Source organism: Mobula hypostoma, chromosome 20, assembly GCF_963921235.1.
Source record: "Mobula hypostoma chromosome 20, sMobHyp1.1, whole genome shotgun sequence".
In the NCBI taxonomy this organism is placed as follows: Eukaryota; Metazoa; Chordata; class Chondrichthyes; order Myliobatiformes; family Myliobatidae; genus Mobula; species Mobula hypostoma.
The window spans coordinates 44,739,059-44,753,294 of NC_086116.1; the positions used below are offsets into that span (position 1 = coordinate 44,739,059).

General features: G+C 44.7%; 1 protein-coding gene across 3 annotated transcripts in view; it reads left to right on the forward strand.

Moving 5' to 3' along the window:
• camk1da (calcium/calmodulin-dependent protein kinase 1Da) overlaps positions 1-14,236 on the forward strand; it is a 314,363-nt gene that overhangs the window by 273,047 nt on the left and 27,080 nt on the right. For all 3 annotated transcript variants that reach the window (XM_063072776.1, XM_063072778.1, XM_063072777.1), the window contains exon 8: positions 4,909-4,987. In XM_063072776.1, the coding sequence (XP_062928846.1) occupies positions 4,909-4,987 (79 nt within the window). The remainder of the gene's footprint in view (positions 1-4,908; positions 4,988-14,236) is intronic.

Below are 14,236 nucleotides of genomic sequence, written 5' to 3' on the forward strand. Positions count from 1 at the left end.
GGGAGGGGAGGGTTAGAGTGATTTTAGAGTTGGTTAAAAGAGTTCAGATGTGCCATACAACTTTTGTACCCCCACAGTTCTTGTAAAAATATGTTAATATAGAACTTGTGCACGAAAAAATCGCATCTGAACTTGTGCGTGAAAAAATTGTCGCATGGAATGTAAAAGGTTGGCCACCCCTGTTCTGTGTTCTGCTCAGACACGGTGGGCTGAAGGGCTTGTTTCTGTATGTACACATGTTGTAGAATGGGGATTGACAGACTCTTGGGAATTAAGACAATTAGAGTGAGAATGGGGAGGACTGCATGTGGCCTACTAGATGGATAGAGCCGGCTACAAAGACCAATCGTCCTTTCCCCTTTTTCTGGATGTTTTGGTGGTTCCTGCACTTTTGTCGGGAGCTTTCCATGGGAAACTGTCTCTGTTGTGTCTCTGAATCCAAACCGGTCAGAGAGAGTTTCTATTTTTAAAAGCTGGGGAAGTTAATTAACTGCTGGCAATTTGTCCACCTACCAGAGAGTGGAGTTCTGTGTTAAAACAAAAAGCAAATAAATACCACCTCCAAACTGAAGCGGAGCAGTTGTCTGGCAGGTTTCTGCATGCGCCTGAATTTTTTAACAAGACATTTCACTGATAGTTGAGGACTTTTTGTAGTTCCCTAGACATGTCAAAGAGAGTGGTACCATGAAAAGGGACACCAGGTTATGACCACAGTGTTGTCAGCGGCAGAGGCGTAGACAAGGGAAGGTTTTCAACGCAATGCCCCTCTCCATAGTGTTTGACACCAAGTGTCTGGTGAAGGCATTGCTCCCACATGTTAGACCAAGATGCTCTTAAGGTGATAATAAATAGGGCCAGGAGCAACCCACTTGACCTCTCAAACTGGCTGCGCAATTTGTTGCAATCTTGAGAGTTTATTTAGTCATTTTCACTTAAAGATAACAGTCCTTCAGATCTCTGTGCAATCCATGAGCCCATGTGCACTGTCTTGTTTTTATTATTTTTAATTTCGAGATGCAGCTTGGTAACACGCCCTTCTGGCCCCATTGAGTTTTCACAGCCGAATTACATCCATGTGACCAATGAACCTACTAACCTGTACGTTAGTGGAATATGGGAGGAAACTGAAGGCCACGCAGCTCACAGGGAGAATGCAGAAACTCCTTAGAGACAGCAGCGGAATTTAATCTGGATCCCTGGCGCTATTATAGCATTATGCTAACCACCATGCAGCTGTGTCACCCTCCCAATAGAATACAACACTCCAAGAGCACCTTGCACGTTTCCTGACCCAGCCTAACCCACTCACTCTCCCCACTGTCCCGTCAACTCCTCCCAGGTATCACCACTCATCCACACTCTGTACAATGGCTCATTAACCCAGCTTCCCACGCGGAAGGTAGAAGGACGAGGGGAGATTTAATAGCAGTATCCAAAATTCTGAAGGGTAAAGATAGGGTAAGTACAAGCAGGTTTTTTTTACACTGAGGTTGGGTGAGACTAGAACTAGAGGTCATGGGTTAAGATGAAAGGTGAACGTGAAGGTGAACTTTCCACTTGCAGGGTTGGGTGTGTGTGTGTGCAACGAGTTGCTACCAGAAGTGGTGGACGTAGGTTTGATTTCAACATTTAAGAGAAGGTTGGGTAGGTATATGGATGGGAGGGATATGGAGATCAATGGGAGTCGGCAGAATAATAGCTTGTCTTGGACTAGATGGGCTGAAGGGCCTGCCTTTGTGCTGTAGTGTTCGATGACCCTATGATATGGGAGGAAACTGCAGCCCCTGAAGGGGGGGCACAAATTCCACACTGATAATGCCTGAAGTCAGGATCGAACCGGGGTCCTTGGGGCTGTGAGGCAGTGGCTCTACCAGCTGCGCCACTCTCTTAGCAACTTCCAAAATCTCCTGATATCCACTCCACATGGACAAAGTGTGAGGTCTCGCCCATGTACCACTCATAGTAGAACCCCCTTTTCAGGTTGCACAAAAAGCTGGAGGAACTTAGCGGAACAGGAGGGAAATGCAGAGTGCACGATTCAGGTCGAGACCCTTCATCTGGACTGAAAAAATAAAGGGGAGATTGGTGAGGGAAAGGGGCGGGGCAAGAGACAGCAGATGATCCAGGTGAGGAGGGGCGATAGGCAGATGGAGGGAGGGAGAGTGGGAAAAGTGACAGAGGCTGGGAGGTGGGAGGTGGAGGTGACATCGGGCTGCAGATGGGGCAATCTGAGAAGAGAGGAAGGTGGAGATGGAATAAAGTGAGGGAAATGTGGAGGGCAGATGGGAACGGTTGGGGGGGGGAGAGGACCCAGTGGGAGGAGTATGTAGGTGATAGGGGGAAGAGACATGGTGATGGGGGCTGTGGTGGTTGTAGGAAGAACTGGTTAGGTCAGGGGGAGAGAGAAGCAGAACAGAGAGGCAGCAGGTTACCAGAAGCTGGAGAATTCAATGGACTTTCCACAGAGTTGTGAACAAACCTGGGGGGATATGAGGTGCTATTTCCCTAGTTTGTGTTTAGCCTCACCCTTAAAGTGGAGGAGGCTGAGGACAGACAGGTCGGTGTGGGACAGGAGAGGGGAATTAAAATAGCTGACAACCAGGAGATCAAGACTGCCACAGCAGATGAAGCGAAAGCGTTCAGCGAAATGGTCACCTGGTCTGCTCTCGGCCTCGCTCGTGTAGAGGAGGTATCATCAGGAGAATCAAATGCAATAAATGAAGGCAGGGGATTTGCATATGTGAATGGCTGCCTCACCTGGACGGTTAGGGCCCTCGACGGTGGTGAGAGGGGTGGGGTAGGTGTTTTTGTGGACCACTGGGTGATTGGTGAAGCAGGGAGAGCCTAAGGATGGTCAGGAGGGGAAATTGGCTTTGTGTATGGGAGAAGGCCGTGTGTACGCTGCCTGCAAATCAGCTCATCAAAAACATGATGGGGATTCCACTTTAGATACACTTCAGTGACTCCTGAAAGGGACGTGCGAAACTCTTCTAGGGAACATAGAATCATCGAAAAGTACAGCACAGAAACAGGCCCTTCAGCCCACTTAGTCTGTGCTGAACTAGTTAAACTTCTACTCCTCTTGCCCTGTACTGGGACCATAACCCTCCATACCCCTACCGTTAATGTACCTATCCAAACTTCTCTTAAACGTTGAAATCGAGCTCGCATGCACCATTTGTGCTGGCAGCTCATTCCACACTCTCATGACCCCCTGAGTGAAGACGTTTCCCCTTGAACCTTTCACCTTTCACCCTTAACCCATGACCTCTAGCCATAGTCCCACCCAACCCCTTGGGGGAAAAAGCCCAATAGTTACCCTATCTATCCATGTCCTTCATAATTTTGTATACCTCTATCAAATCTCCCCTCAATCTTCTACATTGCAAGGAATAAAGAAATAAATACTTAATCTTCCCTTATAACTCAGGTCCTTCAGACATGTAAAACGCCTTTGTAAATTGTCCCTGTATTCTTTCAACCTTATTTACATCTTTCCTCTAGGTAGGTGACCAAAACTACACACACTATTTCAAATTCAGCCTCACCAATGTCTTAGACAACCTCAGCAGTATAGTACAGTCCATGAACGTGTACAGTGATCAATGTGGTCACAGTAACACGTAAAAGAACGTAGAGCATAGAACATAAAACAATGCAGTGCAGTATGGAGCCTTTGGCTCACAGTGTTGTGCCAACCTTTTCATAGGCATCCGTTAGTCTCATGAGACCATGGATTTGCGCCTTGGAAGGTTTCCGGGGCGTAGGCCTGGGCAAGGTTGTATGGAAGACCGGCAGTTGCCCATGCTGCAAGTCTCCCCTCTCCACACCACCGATGTTGTCCAAGGGAAGGGCACTAGGGCCAATACAGCTTGGCACCAGTGTCATCGCAGAGCAATGTGTGGTTAAGTGCTTTGCTCAAGGACACAATACGCTGCCTCAGCTGAGGCTCAAACTAGCGACCTTCAGATCACTAGAGCGACGCCTTAACCACTTGGCCACGTGCCAACCTTTTAACTTACTCCAGTATCACTCTAATCCTTCCCTCCCACATAGCCCTGGCAGGGTGTTCCACACATTCAGCATTCTCTGTGTAAAATATATGAACTCTGCCATCCCCCTATACCTTCTTCCAATCACTCGAAAATCACCTCTCGTATTAACTACTTCCTCCCTGATAAAAGACTCTGGCTGTCCAGTCTATCTATGCTTCTTTTCATCTTATACATCTCTTTCAAGTCATCTCTCATCCGCCTTTTCTTCAAAGAGAAAAACACAACTTGCTCAGCCTGTCCTCATACCACACGCTCTCTAATTCATGCAGCGCTCTGTTAACTCTCTGCTATTTACATCCTGGGTGAAAGGTGCTGGCTGTCAACTCTATCAAGTTCAAGTATTCTGTCTCTTTACAACCCTAACTAACTGCATCAGAAATGACAGCGCCCCTGTTATGATATCCTCTGCGGCATGATCAGAGTTCAATTGCAGCTCCATTCTGTAAGGAGTCTTGGTATATCCTCCCCGTGGGATGCGTGCGTTTTCTCCAAGTCCTCCAGTTTCCTCCCCCAGTCCAAAGATGTACTGAGTAAAAAAAACCATAGAAACAGAAAACCTACAGCACAATACAGGCCCTTCAGCCCACAAAGTTGTGCCAAACATGTCCCTACCTTAGAAATTACTAGGCTTACCTATAGCCTTCTATTTTTCTAAGCTAAGGGTAGGTTAATAGGCGATTGAAAATTGTCCCGCGATTAGGTTAGGGTTAATCAGGTTTGTCAGGGGCTGCTGAGATGGCGTAACTTGAAGGTCCGGACAGGTCTACTCCGCGCTGTATCGCTAAATTAACAAATAAATAAAAATGTCATGTCATAGGCAAAGGACTCACTCTCACCAGTATTTCTTTTTCAGCTAAAGATTTTATCAAACGCTTGATGGAAAAGGACCCAAACAAACGTTATACGTGCGAGCAAGCACTGAGACATCCCTGGTAAGCTGGATGCCTTTTGTTTTCTAACTGATTATAATCCCCTTCTACTCCTACTTGTGTTCCCAAAGTACTCCTCGAACTGCTGCTGACTTACCGGATGGTAATAATGCCTTCGATTTACTGCTCAGGTGACTCTGTAAAACACCAGTTTTATGCAAACCATTACACTCTGGGTTTGATCAAAGCCATCACAGCAGCACAATGACAATCTCAGTCTCTCTTTTACTTTTCTCCTGTTCATTTACTCTCCCTCAGTTTATCTCACTTTCTCACTCTTTTTCCCTTTGCCTTGATCTTTATTCACATCCTCTTTCCCTCTCATTTTCTCCAGCTCTTATTTCTGTCTTTTTTTCCAATTGTTATGTATTGCCAGGGAAAACTGAGCACAAGAGTGAGGTTTTGCCTCACGTATACCAGCCTTTGGTGAGATCAAGTTCAAGTTTATTATCATTCAACTGTACACACGTTAACAGTTAAATGAAACAATGTTCCTCTGCGACCGAGGTGCAAAACTCAGTAAATATATCACATACAGCAAATAAAATAATATTGACACAATAATATTAACAGATCAAAGATTTCTGTAGTTGTACAAGTTGACTTAAAATGCATATACCACATACAGTTAAATATAAATTGTATAAAGCCAGTAGTATAACGCTACTGGCACTGTTAAAAATAATGTGTACTGGGTAGTAACAGGATGTTTTGAAGTCTCACAGCCTGGGAGAAGACTGCTTACCCAGCCTACCAGTCCTTATCCTTATACTGTGGTACCTTCTGCCTGACAGAGAGATTATGGGATGGATGGGAGGAGTCCTTGACAATGCTGAGGGCTCTGAAGATGCTGTGCTTCTTGCATATGTCCTGGGTGGGTGGGGAGAGGGGTGGAGAGAGACCCCACTGGTTCTCTCAGCAGTCCATACAATCCATTGCAGGATCTTGTGGTCAGACGCCTTGCAATTCCCATACCAGACAGTGATATGGCTGGCCAGGGAACTCTCAAAGATACTCTGGTGGAATGGGGGTGGGGAGGTCATGCCTGGACTATTGGATTCCTTGTTGAAGGAAGAATTATCATGCATTGGAGGAGGTTCAGAGAAGGTTGGGTTGTCTAAGTCTAGTTTGTCCAACGCTGTAGATACTGGTCTTACTTCTGCTCTCCTTTGGGTGACTTGATTGAAACAAAAGGTTCTGAGTTTACCTTGACACGTGTGTGGAGAGGACGTCCTCTCCTCTGCTAAAAATATAGGGTCACGTATTTGTCAAAAAGGAGGTGAATATTTTTCTCTCGGAGAGTGGTGAGTCTTTTGAACTTTCTTCCTGAAGTGATGTTGGAATGCAACATATTTGAAGGTTTTTATGTGAGGTGGCTAGATCTTTGATAACCAAGGGTGTATAAGGTCAACTTATAGATACACAGGAATATGGAGCTAAGATTACAATGAGGTCAAAAGTGATTTTATTTAATGATAGAACAGGTTCAAAGATGTGAAGGACCAACATATTTTCTATTTATTTCTGTTTTTGCATATTCTCTCTCTCTCTCACACACACTTTCTCTCTCTTTCTCTCTCCATCCCTCTTCCTTCCTCTCTCTCTATCTCGATCTCTCTCTCCCTTGCTTTCTCTTTTCTCTTTCCTTTGCTCTCAGTTCTCAGAGTTCTTTTGACTCTTGCTCTCCTGCTTTTTAAATTTCATTTTCTCAATCCTTCCTTCCTGTCTCTTTATTCTTTTTTCATCTGACATTCTCTTTTCTCCCTCTCTCTCCCCATCTCCCTCTTTCTCTTCCTTCCACGATTCCAGATAATCAGCATCTCCAATAAATAGCAGCCAGCTTCGAATAGGTTCCTGTGAAAAATGTGCAATAGCAAGGCAGTAAGGTGATGAATCTGTTCATTTGCCTGTCAAAGCATGTACGAGGTGGGTTTTGCACACTGCGCTGGTCGGATTTATGCAAAAGGAAATACAGATTCGGAATCAGATTTATCATCACTAACTTATTTATGTGAAATGTGTTGTTTTGTGGCAAAGATATTAAACTATTATAAATTACAAAGTACATAAATAGTGTTTATAAAAAGGAATAGCAAGTAGTGTTCAGCGTTTTATGGACAATTTGGAAATCCGATGGTGGAGGGGAAGAAGCTGTTCCTGAATTGTTGAGAGTGGATCTTCAGGCTCCTGCACCTCCTCCCGGAAGGTAGTAATGAGAAGGGGCCACGTCACAGATGGTGAGGTCCTTCATGGAGCATGCTGCCTTCTTCAACCACCACATGTTGCAGATGCTCTTGCCCGTGATGGAGACGGCTGAGACAGCAGCCCTCTTGCAATCCTGTACAATGGAGCCCTAAGGTTTCAGAATCAGAATTGTGTTTATATTCCCTGACATGTATTGTGAAATTTGTTGTTTTGCTGCAGCAGTACATAAAAATCACCATAGGTTATAACAATAAATAGAAAAACATGCTATTACATTACAAAGCAATTATTGCATTTACAGCTCAGGAAAAGGCCCTCTGGCCCACCATGTTTGTGCTGACAATATTGCCAATGCAAACTAATCCCACCTTCCAGCGCATGGTTCATATCCCTCCAGCCCCTTCCTGTTCATGCATCTGTCTAAATGCTTCTTACTCTTTACCATCTTATCTGCATCCACACACCAGCCCCAGCACAGTGTTCCAGGCAGCCGTCACTCTGTGTAAAACACCTGCCCCACACACATCATCTTTAAAATTAACCTCTCTCATCTTAAACCTACAGCCTCTATTACTTTGAAGGAACTTTTTCGGCTTTGAAACTTCAGGATATCCTGATGCTTCGAAGGACGCTGAAGAATTGTGTGCCCTTTCTTTAAATAAACCTTATGGTTTGAAGGTTTGCCTTCCCCCTACGACAAAGTACACTTCAACACCCCTAAAGGCAGCAGGACATGTATTTGTGTATCAGTTGGTCAAGTGATTGTTTAGGCATTTTCCATTAACGTTTGCACTCTACGTCGTAAGGAATATCAGGTCCACTTACAGATTGACATCAATGGGAAAAAGTATGTGAGTTGCTATTACCATTGAAGTCAGTTCGCATAATACTTTACCTTGAAAACTGCTATTGCTAGACTCAAAGCCAAATGAACTGCCTCATCCTGAAACGTCATCCATCTATTCTATGCACAGATGCTGCCTGATCTGCGGAGTTCCTCCAGCATTTTATTGTGTTCCTCCAGCCCTTTGGTTTCTCAAAGCAAACCTACACTCAGTGGCCACTTCATTAGGTACACCTGTACACCAGCTCGATAATGCAAAAATCTAATCAGCCAATCATATCCCAACAATTCAATGTGTAAAAGCACGCAGATATGGTCAAGAGGTTTAGTTGTTGGGCAGAATGGGAAAGAAATGTGATTTATGTGACTTTGACTGTGGAACGATTGTTGGTGCCAGACAGGGTGGTTTGAGTATCTCAGAAACTGCAGATCTCCTGGGAATTTCATGCATAATGGTCTCTGGAGTTTACAGAGAATGGTACAAAAAACAAATAAGATATCCAGTGAGCGGCAGTTCTGTGGGAAAAAATGCCTTGTTGATGAGAGAGGTCAGAGGACAATGGGCAGACTGGTTCAAGCTGACAGTAACTCAAATAACCACACGTTACAACAGTGATATGTAGATGAACATCTCTGAACATACAACACGTCAAACCTTGAAGTGGATGGGCTACAGCAGCAGAAGAGCATGTACATACACTCTGTGGCCTCTCTATTAGGTGCAGGAGGTAAAGTGGCCACTGAGTGTCTTGCTTTAACGTCAAAGCCAAGCTCTTCACCAAAGCTTCAATTGGTAAATTGATGAATTGGTTTATTATTGTCACATGTACTGAGATACAGTAAAAATTGGTCTTGCATTTTGTTCATACAGATAATGAATTCATTACAACAGCACATTGAGGTTGTACAATGGAAAACAATAGCAGAATGCAGAATGAAGTGTTGCAGTTACAGAGAAAGTGCAGTGCAAAGTTGAAGTAAAATATTTACCACATACTACCATGAGATTCATTCTCTTGCAGGTATTTACAAGAAAATAAAGAAATACAATGGAATTTATCAAAAAAAATACATAAACAAAGACTAACAAACAACAAAAAGGCAAATCGTGCAAGTAAAAAATAAATAATACTGTGAACATAGCAGGCAGACATTAGGCCACAAGGTCATAACGAGGGAAATTATGAAGTCAAGAGTCCATCTTTTAATAGTAGGAACCATTCAATAGCCTTGCAATAACGAGGTAGAAGAAGTCCTTGAGCCTGATGTAGTGCTTTCAGGCCTTTGCATCTTCTGCCCATGGGAGCGGGGAGAAGAGAGAATGACGGGTGGGTGGGTCTTTGATCGTGTTGTTTTGCACAGTTCATTTCAAAGCAACATCACAAAGCGATAGTGCGAAGGAAAAAGGAGTAACAGTATGCAGAATATGGTGTTACCGTTGTAGTGAAAGTGCTGGTAGACAATAACGTGCAAGGCGATGATGAGGCAGATTGAAAGGTCAAGGGTTTAAGAGTCTGTTCAAAGGTCATATGACAGTGGGATTGAAGATATCCTTGAGCCTAGTGGCATGTGCTGTCGGGTTTTTCTATCAGTGCCCAACGGGATGGGGCAGAAGGGTGAATGCGCAGGATGCTCTATCATTTCACAAATTGCAATGCCCAGGTTTCCAGTTATCGGAGACAAGATGGTCTTTGTTCTAGTTCCACTACCGTGTGCCTCATTCTTTCACAAGTATAGGGTCCCGCCACATTTAGACATTGATTAAATGTGGAATTTTAGACCATAAGGCTATTGGCTCACTGAGTCCACTCTGCCATTCTGTCATGGCTGATTCATTATCCCCCTCAACCCCATTCTCCCAGTAACCTCTGACACCCTTATTAATCAGGAACCTTTCAACCTCCGCTTTAAATCTACCCAATGATTTGGCCTCCACAGCACACTGTGGCAACGAATTCCACAGATTCATCACGTTCTGGCTAAAGAAAGTCCTTCTCATTTCTGTTCTAAAGGGATGCCCCACTATAGGAAACATCCTGTCCACATCCACTCTACCTAGACCTTTCAATATTCTATAGGATAAACTGAAATCCCTAGTCAGTCTTCTGAACTCCAGCAAGTACACACCTTATAAGTAACCTTTTCATTTCAAGGGTCATTCTCGTGAACCTCCTCGGGACTCCCTCCAAAGCCAGCACATCCTTTCTTAGATAAGGGGCCCAAACCTGCTCACAATATTCCAAATGCAGTCTGATCAATGCCTTATAAAGCCTCAGCATTTCATCCTTGTTTTCATATTCCAGTCCACTCGAAATGAATGCTAACATTGCATTTGCCTTCCTTACTACCAATTCAACCTGCAAGTTAACCTTTAGTGAACCCTGCATGAGAACTCCAAAGTCTCTTTGCACCTCTGATTTCTGAATTTGGTTCCCGTTTAGCAAATAGTTTATGGCTTTATTCCACAGTACATGACCATTCGCTTCACCATTTTCCATTTCTCAGATTTTTCAAATCTGTCTAATCCTCACGCAGACTCCCTACCTCGTAAGCTCTACCTGCCCTCCACCTATTTTTGTATCATCTGCAAACTTGGCCACAAATCCATGAATTCCAGCATCCAAATCATTGACATATCATGTGAAAAGTAGCAGCCCCAACACAGACTCCTGCAGAACACAACTAGTCACCGGCAGCCAACCAGAAAGGGGCCCCTCTTTGCCTCCTGCCAGTCAGCTGTACTTCTGTCCATGCAAGTAGTTACTACGAGCCAGTTACACTTATCTATAGCTCGTGAACTGTGTGCGCTCTCCTGGGGCGTACACGTATGCTGATCTGACTCCGCACCAGACAGCCAGTGGTGAGACTCCAGTCTGCCTCACGCCAACAGTTGTCTATCCCATCGAAAGTTAATATGAAACTTTATATCAGACATTTATGTGCATGCCTGCTGAGAAGATCTGGTGGGAATTTGCAGTCCATTCCGACTACAATGAACCGTGTCACAAAACGCGCCATGTTATGACTTCAGTGCAGACGTAATAACGGGCCACGTCTTCATTCCCATCTTGGTTTTAGTAAGGTCCATTTGAAACCCCAGTTCCAAACAGTTTCCGTGTCTAACTGTGGTAGGATTAGCACATGAGGTCTGTTCTGGCAGAAACCAGCTGAAGGCAAGCTGTCCACAGTAATCCACACCCCGCTGCTCCACTGTCTGGTTGTTGGTTCACTTCTAGGCCTGGAAGCAGTTATATCATTATCTGCACTTTGTCAACATAGCCTGGTCTATCAGGTCATTAATTCTCCAGCATCAGGACCCAGGGAGCAATGAAACAGCAGTCTCCCAGTTTATAGACTAACGTAGACAGTGCTTAAATGCCTCTGTAATTAATGGATTCACAGGACTTCATCTGTACATAGGCCATAAGGAGAGGTTAACAATGGGCTGTGCTGTGCAGCAGTTTACCCAATGTCTTTCCAGTTATTTTATTCACTGTCTCTGGAAGCTGCGGAAGTGTATTTTATTCGGAAATGCTAGAGGTACAGAACTAATTACCCTACACCATCAGGCTCCTGAACCAGTGTGGGTAATTCACTCAGCTCAACTCTGAACTGATTCTATAACCTATAGACTCACTTTCAAGGATTCTACAACTCTTGTTCTCAGTTTTATCTATTTACTTATGTAGCCTGGGGAAAAGTACACGCTCAGGACAACGAAGACTTTTTCGGGTTTTAATTCCTTTTATCGGTTTTCGATGTTTAAGTGCCAGTAGAGGGTTGCGAAACAAAACGAACGAATTTACAACCAGTTCTTGCCGTTACAATTTCAGTTTAACTTCCGATTCACACCCTTGTGTATGGACAGAATTGCGTATGCCGTATAAAAATACCAGAACTAATACGGTACAAATACGGTAGTGGCAATCCTGAAGGAACACAATACAAACATTAGAATCCCACCCACCCTGCATCTTATACATAACAACAAAAAATGTAAGCGAATACATCTCATCTTAGATGTACACACGTGCTGAACTTCCGAACAATCAGTCCCGATACAATAAAGTTAGACAAAAGGTACATTTTGGCACAACTTTTACAAGACATTGTTTGGTAGTTAAATTACAGGGAGACTGACCTACTTGACTGGTGAGGAACTTGGCCCAAGCCACGCGATCCAGCGTTGAGTCACTTACTCGAGAAAATCTAAAGCATCCACATGTAAAACATGTCAAATTACCGATATTCTCGATCTGCCAACAAGCATAAACGAATTCACATGGATATTGTCAATTAATGCTCACCTTTCCTCACCATGCCCAGCCTCGGGAGGAACCCAATTCCAACGCCTTACCACGTCTTCAGCAGAAAGCAAAATGGCCTCCCCACTATCCCGCGCGTACGTAACGACATCACCGTCTCCCTTAAAGGCACAGGCAACTATTCTAGCATTACCCGGATGGATGTCTAAGTACACTTTTGACGATACTGAATAAGATCCGACAGTCAACCGGTTACACTTATGTCCTCCTTTATTTATTTTTATTTGCAGTTTGTCTTCTTTTGCACACTGGTTGTTTGTCAGTCTTTGTGTGTAGTTTATCATTGGTTTGATTGTATTTCTTTTTTTTTTCTCCAAGGAAGTGAATGTCAGGGTAGTACATGGTGACATATAAATACTTTGAAAATAAATTTAATTTGACGTTGACCTCATGAATAAATGCCACACTTTATTTGAGATGACGCAGTACCCTCTTCGGTATTTTACAAATTGATTTGAGGCTTTGTTTACATTAATTCAGTCACGGTGGCTAGCGTGGTGAACATTTCCTTAGTCCTTTACAACAGGGAAGCAGGCCAATCAGCCCATCAGCTCTCTGCTGGCTGGTCATTCCGTTCCCCTCCCTTGTTTTCTGTAATTTATTTCCACACGTACCGCCATCAACTCCCCTCCACTCTCCCACAAAATAGTGCTAATTTCTAGCAGCCAATTAGCCTACCAAACTCCACCATGGACAGTCCTATGCCTGGCTCTGAAAGGAAGAGTGTTGGGCATTGGGCTAGCAACCCCATCCTTTAAGAGCTCAGAGCCGACGAAGCTCCCAGTATCTCATCCCTGGAAGAGGAAAGATCTTTGCCTAGAAGAGGAAGCCACAGGGCCCTTCAACTATCTATCGGCTCAGGACAGAGGACTCTGATAAGCTGCTTTTGACGGCCTGCGCCCCATTAGGGATTATGGTCTTAAGAAGAAGAAATGACCTACCAACCCCCACATAACTAGGATGTGGAAGGAAACCAATGCACCTGGGAGAGCGTGCAAACTCCACGCACGGAGAACGCCCGAGGTCAGGGTCCAACCTGGGAGACTCCACGCGGTCACAGGGAGAGCGTACAAACTCTACGCAGGGAGAGCGCCTAGGGTCAGGGTCCAACCTGGGAGACTCCACGCGGTCACAGGGAGAATGTGCAAACTCCACGCACGGAGAACGCCCGGGGTCAGGGTCCAACCTGGGAGGCTCCACGCGGTCACAGGGAGAACGTGCAAACTCCACGCAGGAAGGGCGCCTGGGGTCAGGGTCCAACCTGGGAGACTCCACGCAGTCACAGGGAGAGCGTGCAAACTCCACGCAGGAAGAGCGCCCGTGGTCAGGGTCCAACCTGGATCTCTGGAGCTGTGAGGCAGCAACTCTACCAACTGCACCACTGTGCACATCCCTTAACCTGCATCCTTCTGACTGAGGCAAAGGCGTGGCCCACTGAGTCAATGAAAAATATTATTTCTTCTCATAAAATAAGCAAATATTGGAAAATTATGTATGTCCCTCCATGTGTCTGTACCTTTCTCCTCCCAGACCGGGGAACAAATAAGGAAATTAAAACATCATGAACCTTTCCTTAAGGTTCAAAGTGCAAAGTACATGTGTACACTCGGTGGTCATTTTATTAGATACCTCCTGTAATGAATAAAGTGGCCACCGAGTGCACGTTCGTGGTCTTCTGCTGCTGTAGCCCATCCACTTCAAGGTTCAATGTGTTGAATGCTCAGAGACACTCTTCCATATGACATTGTTGCATTGCGTGGTTATTTGAGTTACTGTCGCATTCCTGTCAGCTTGACCCAGCCTGGCCATTCTCCTCTGACCTCTCTCATTAACAAGGCATTTTCACCTACATGACCGCCACAGACTGGATTTCTTTTT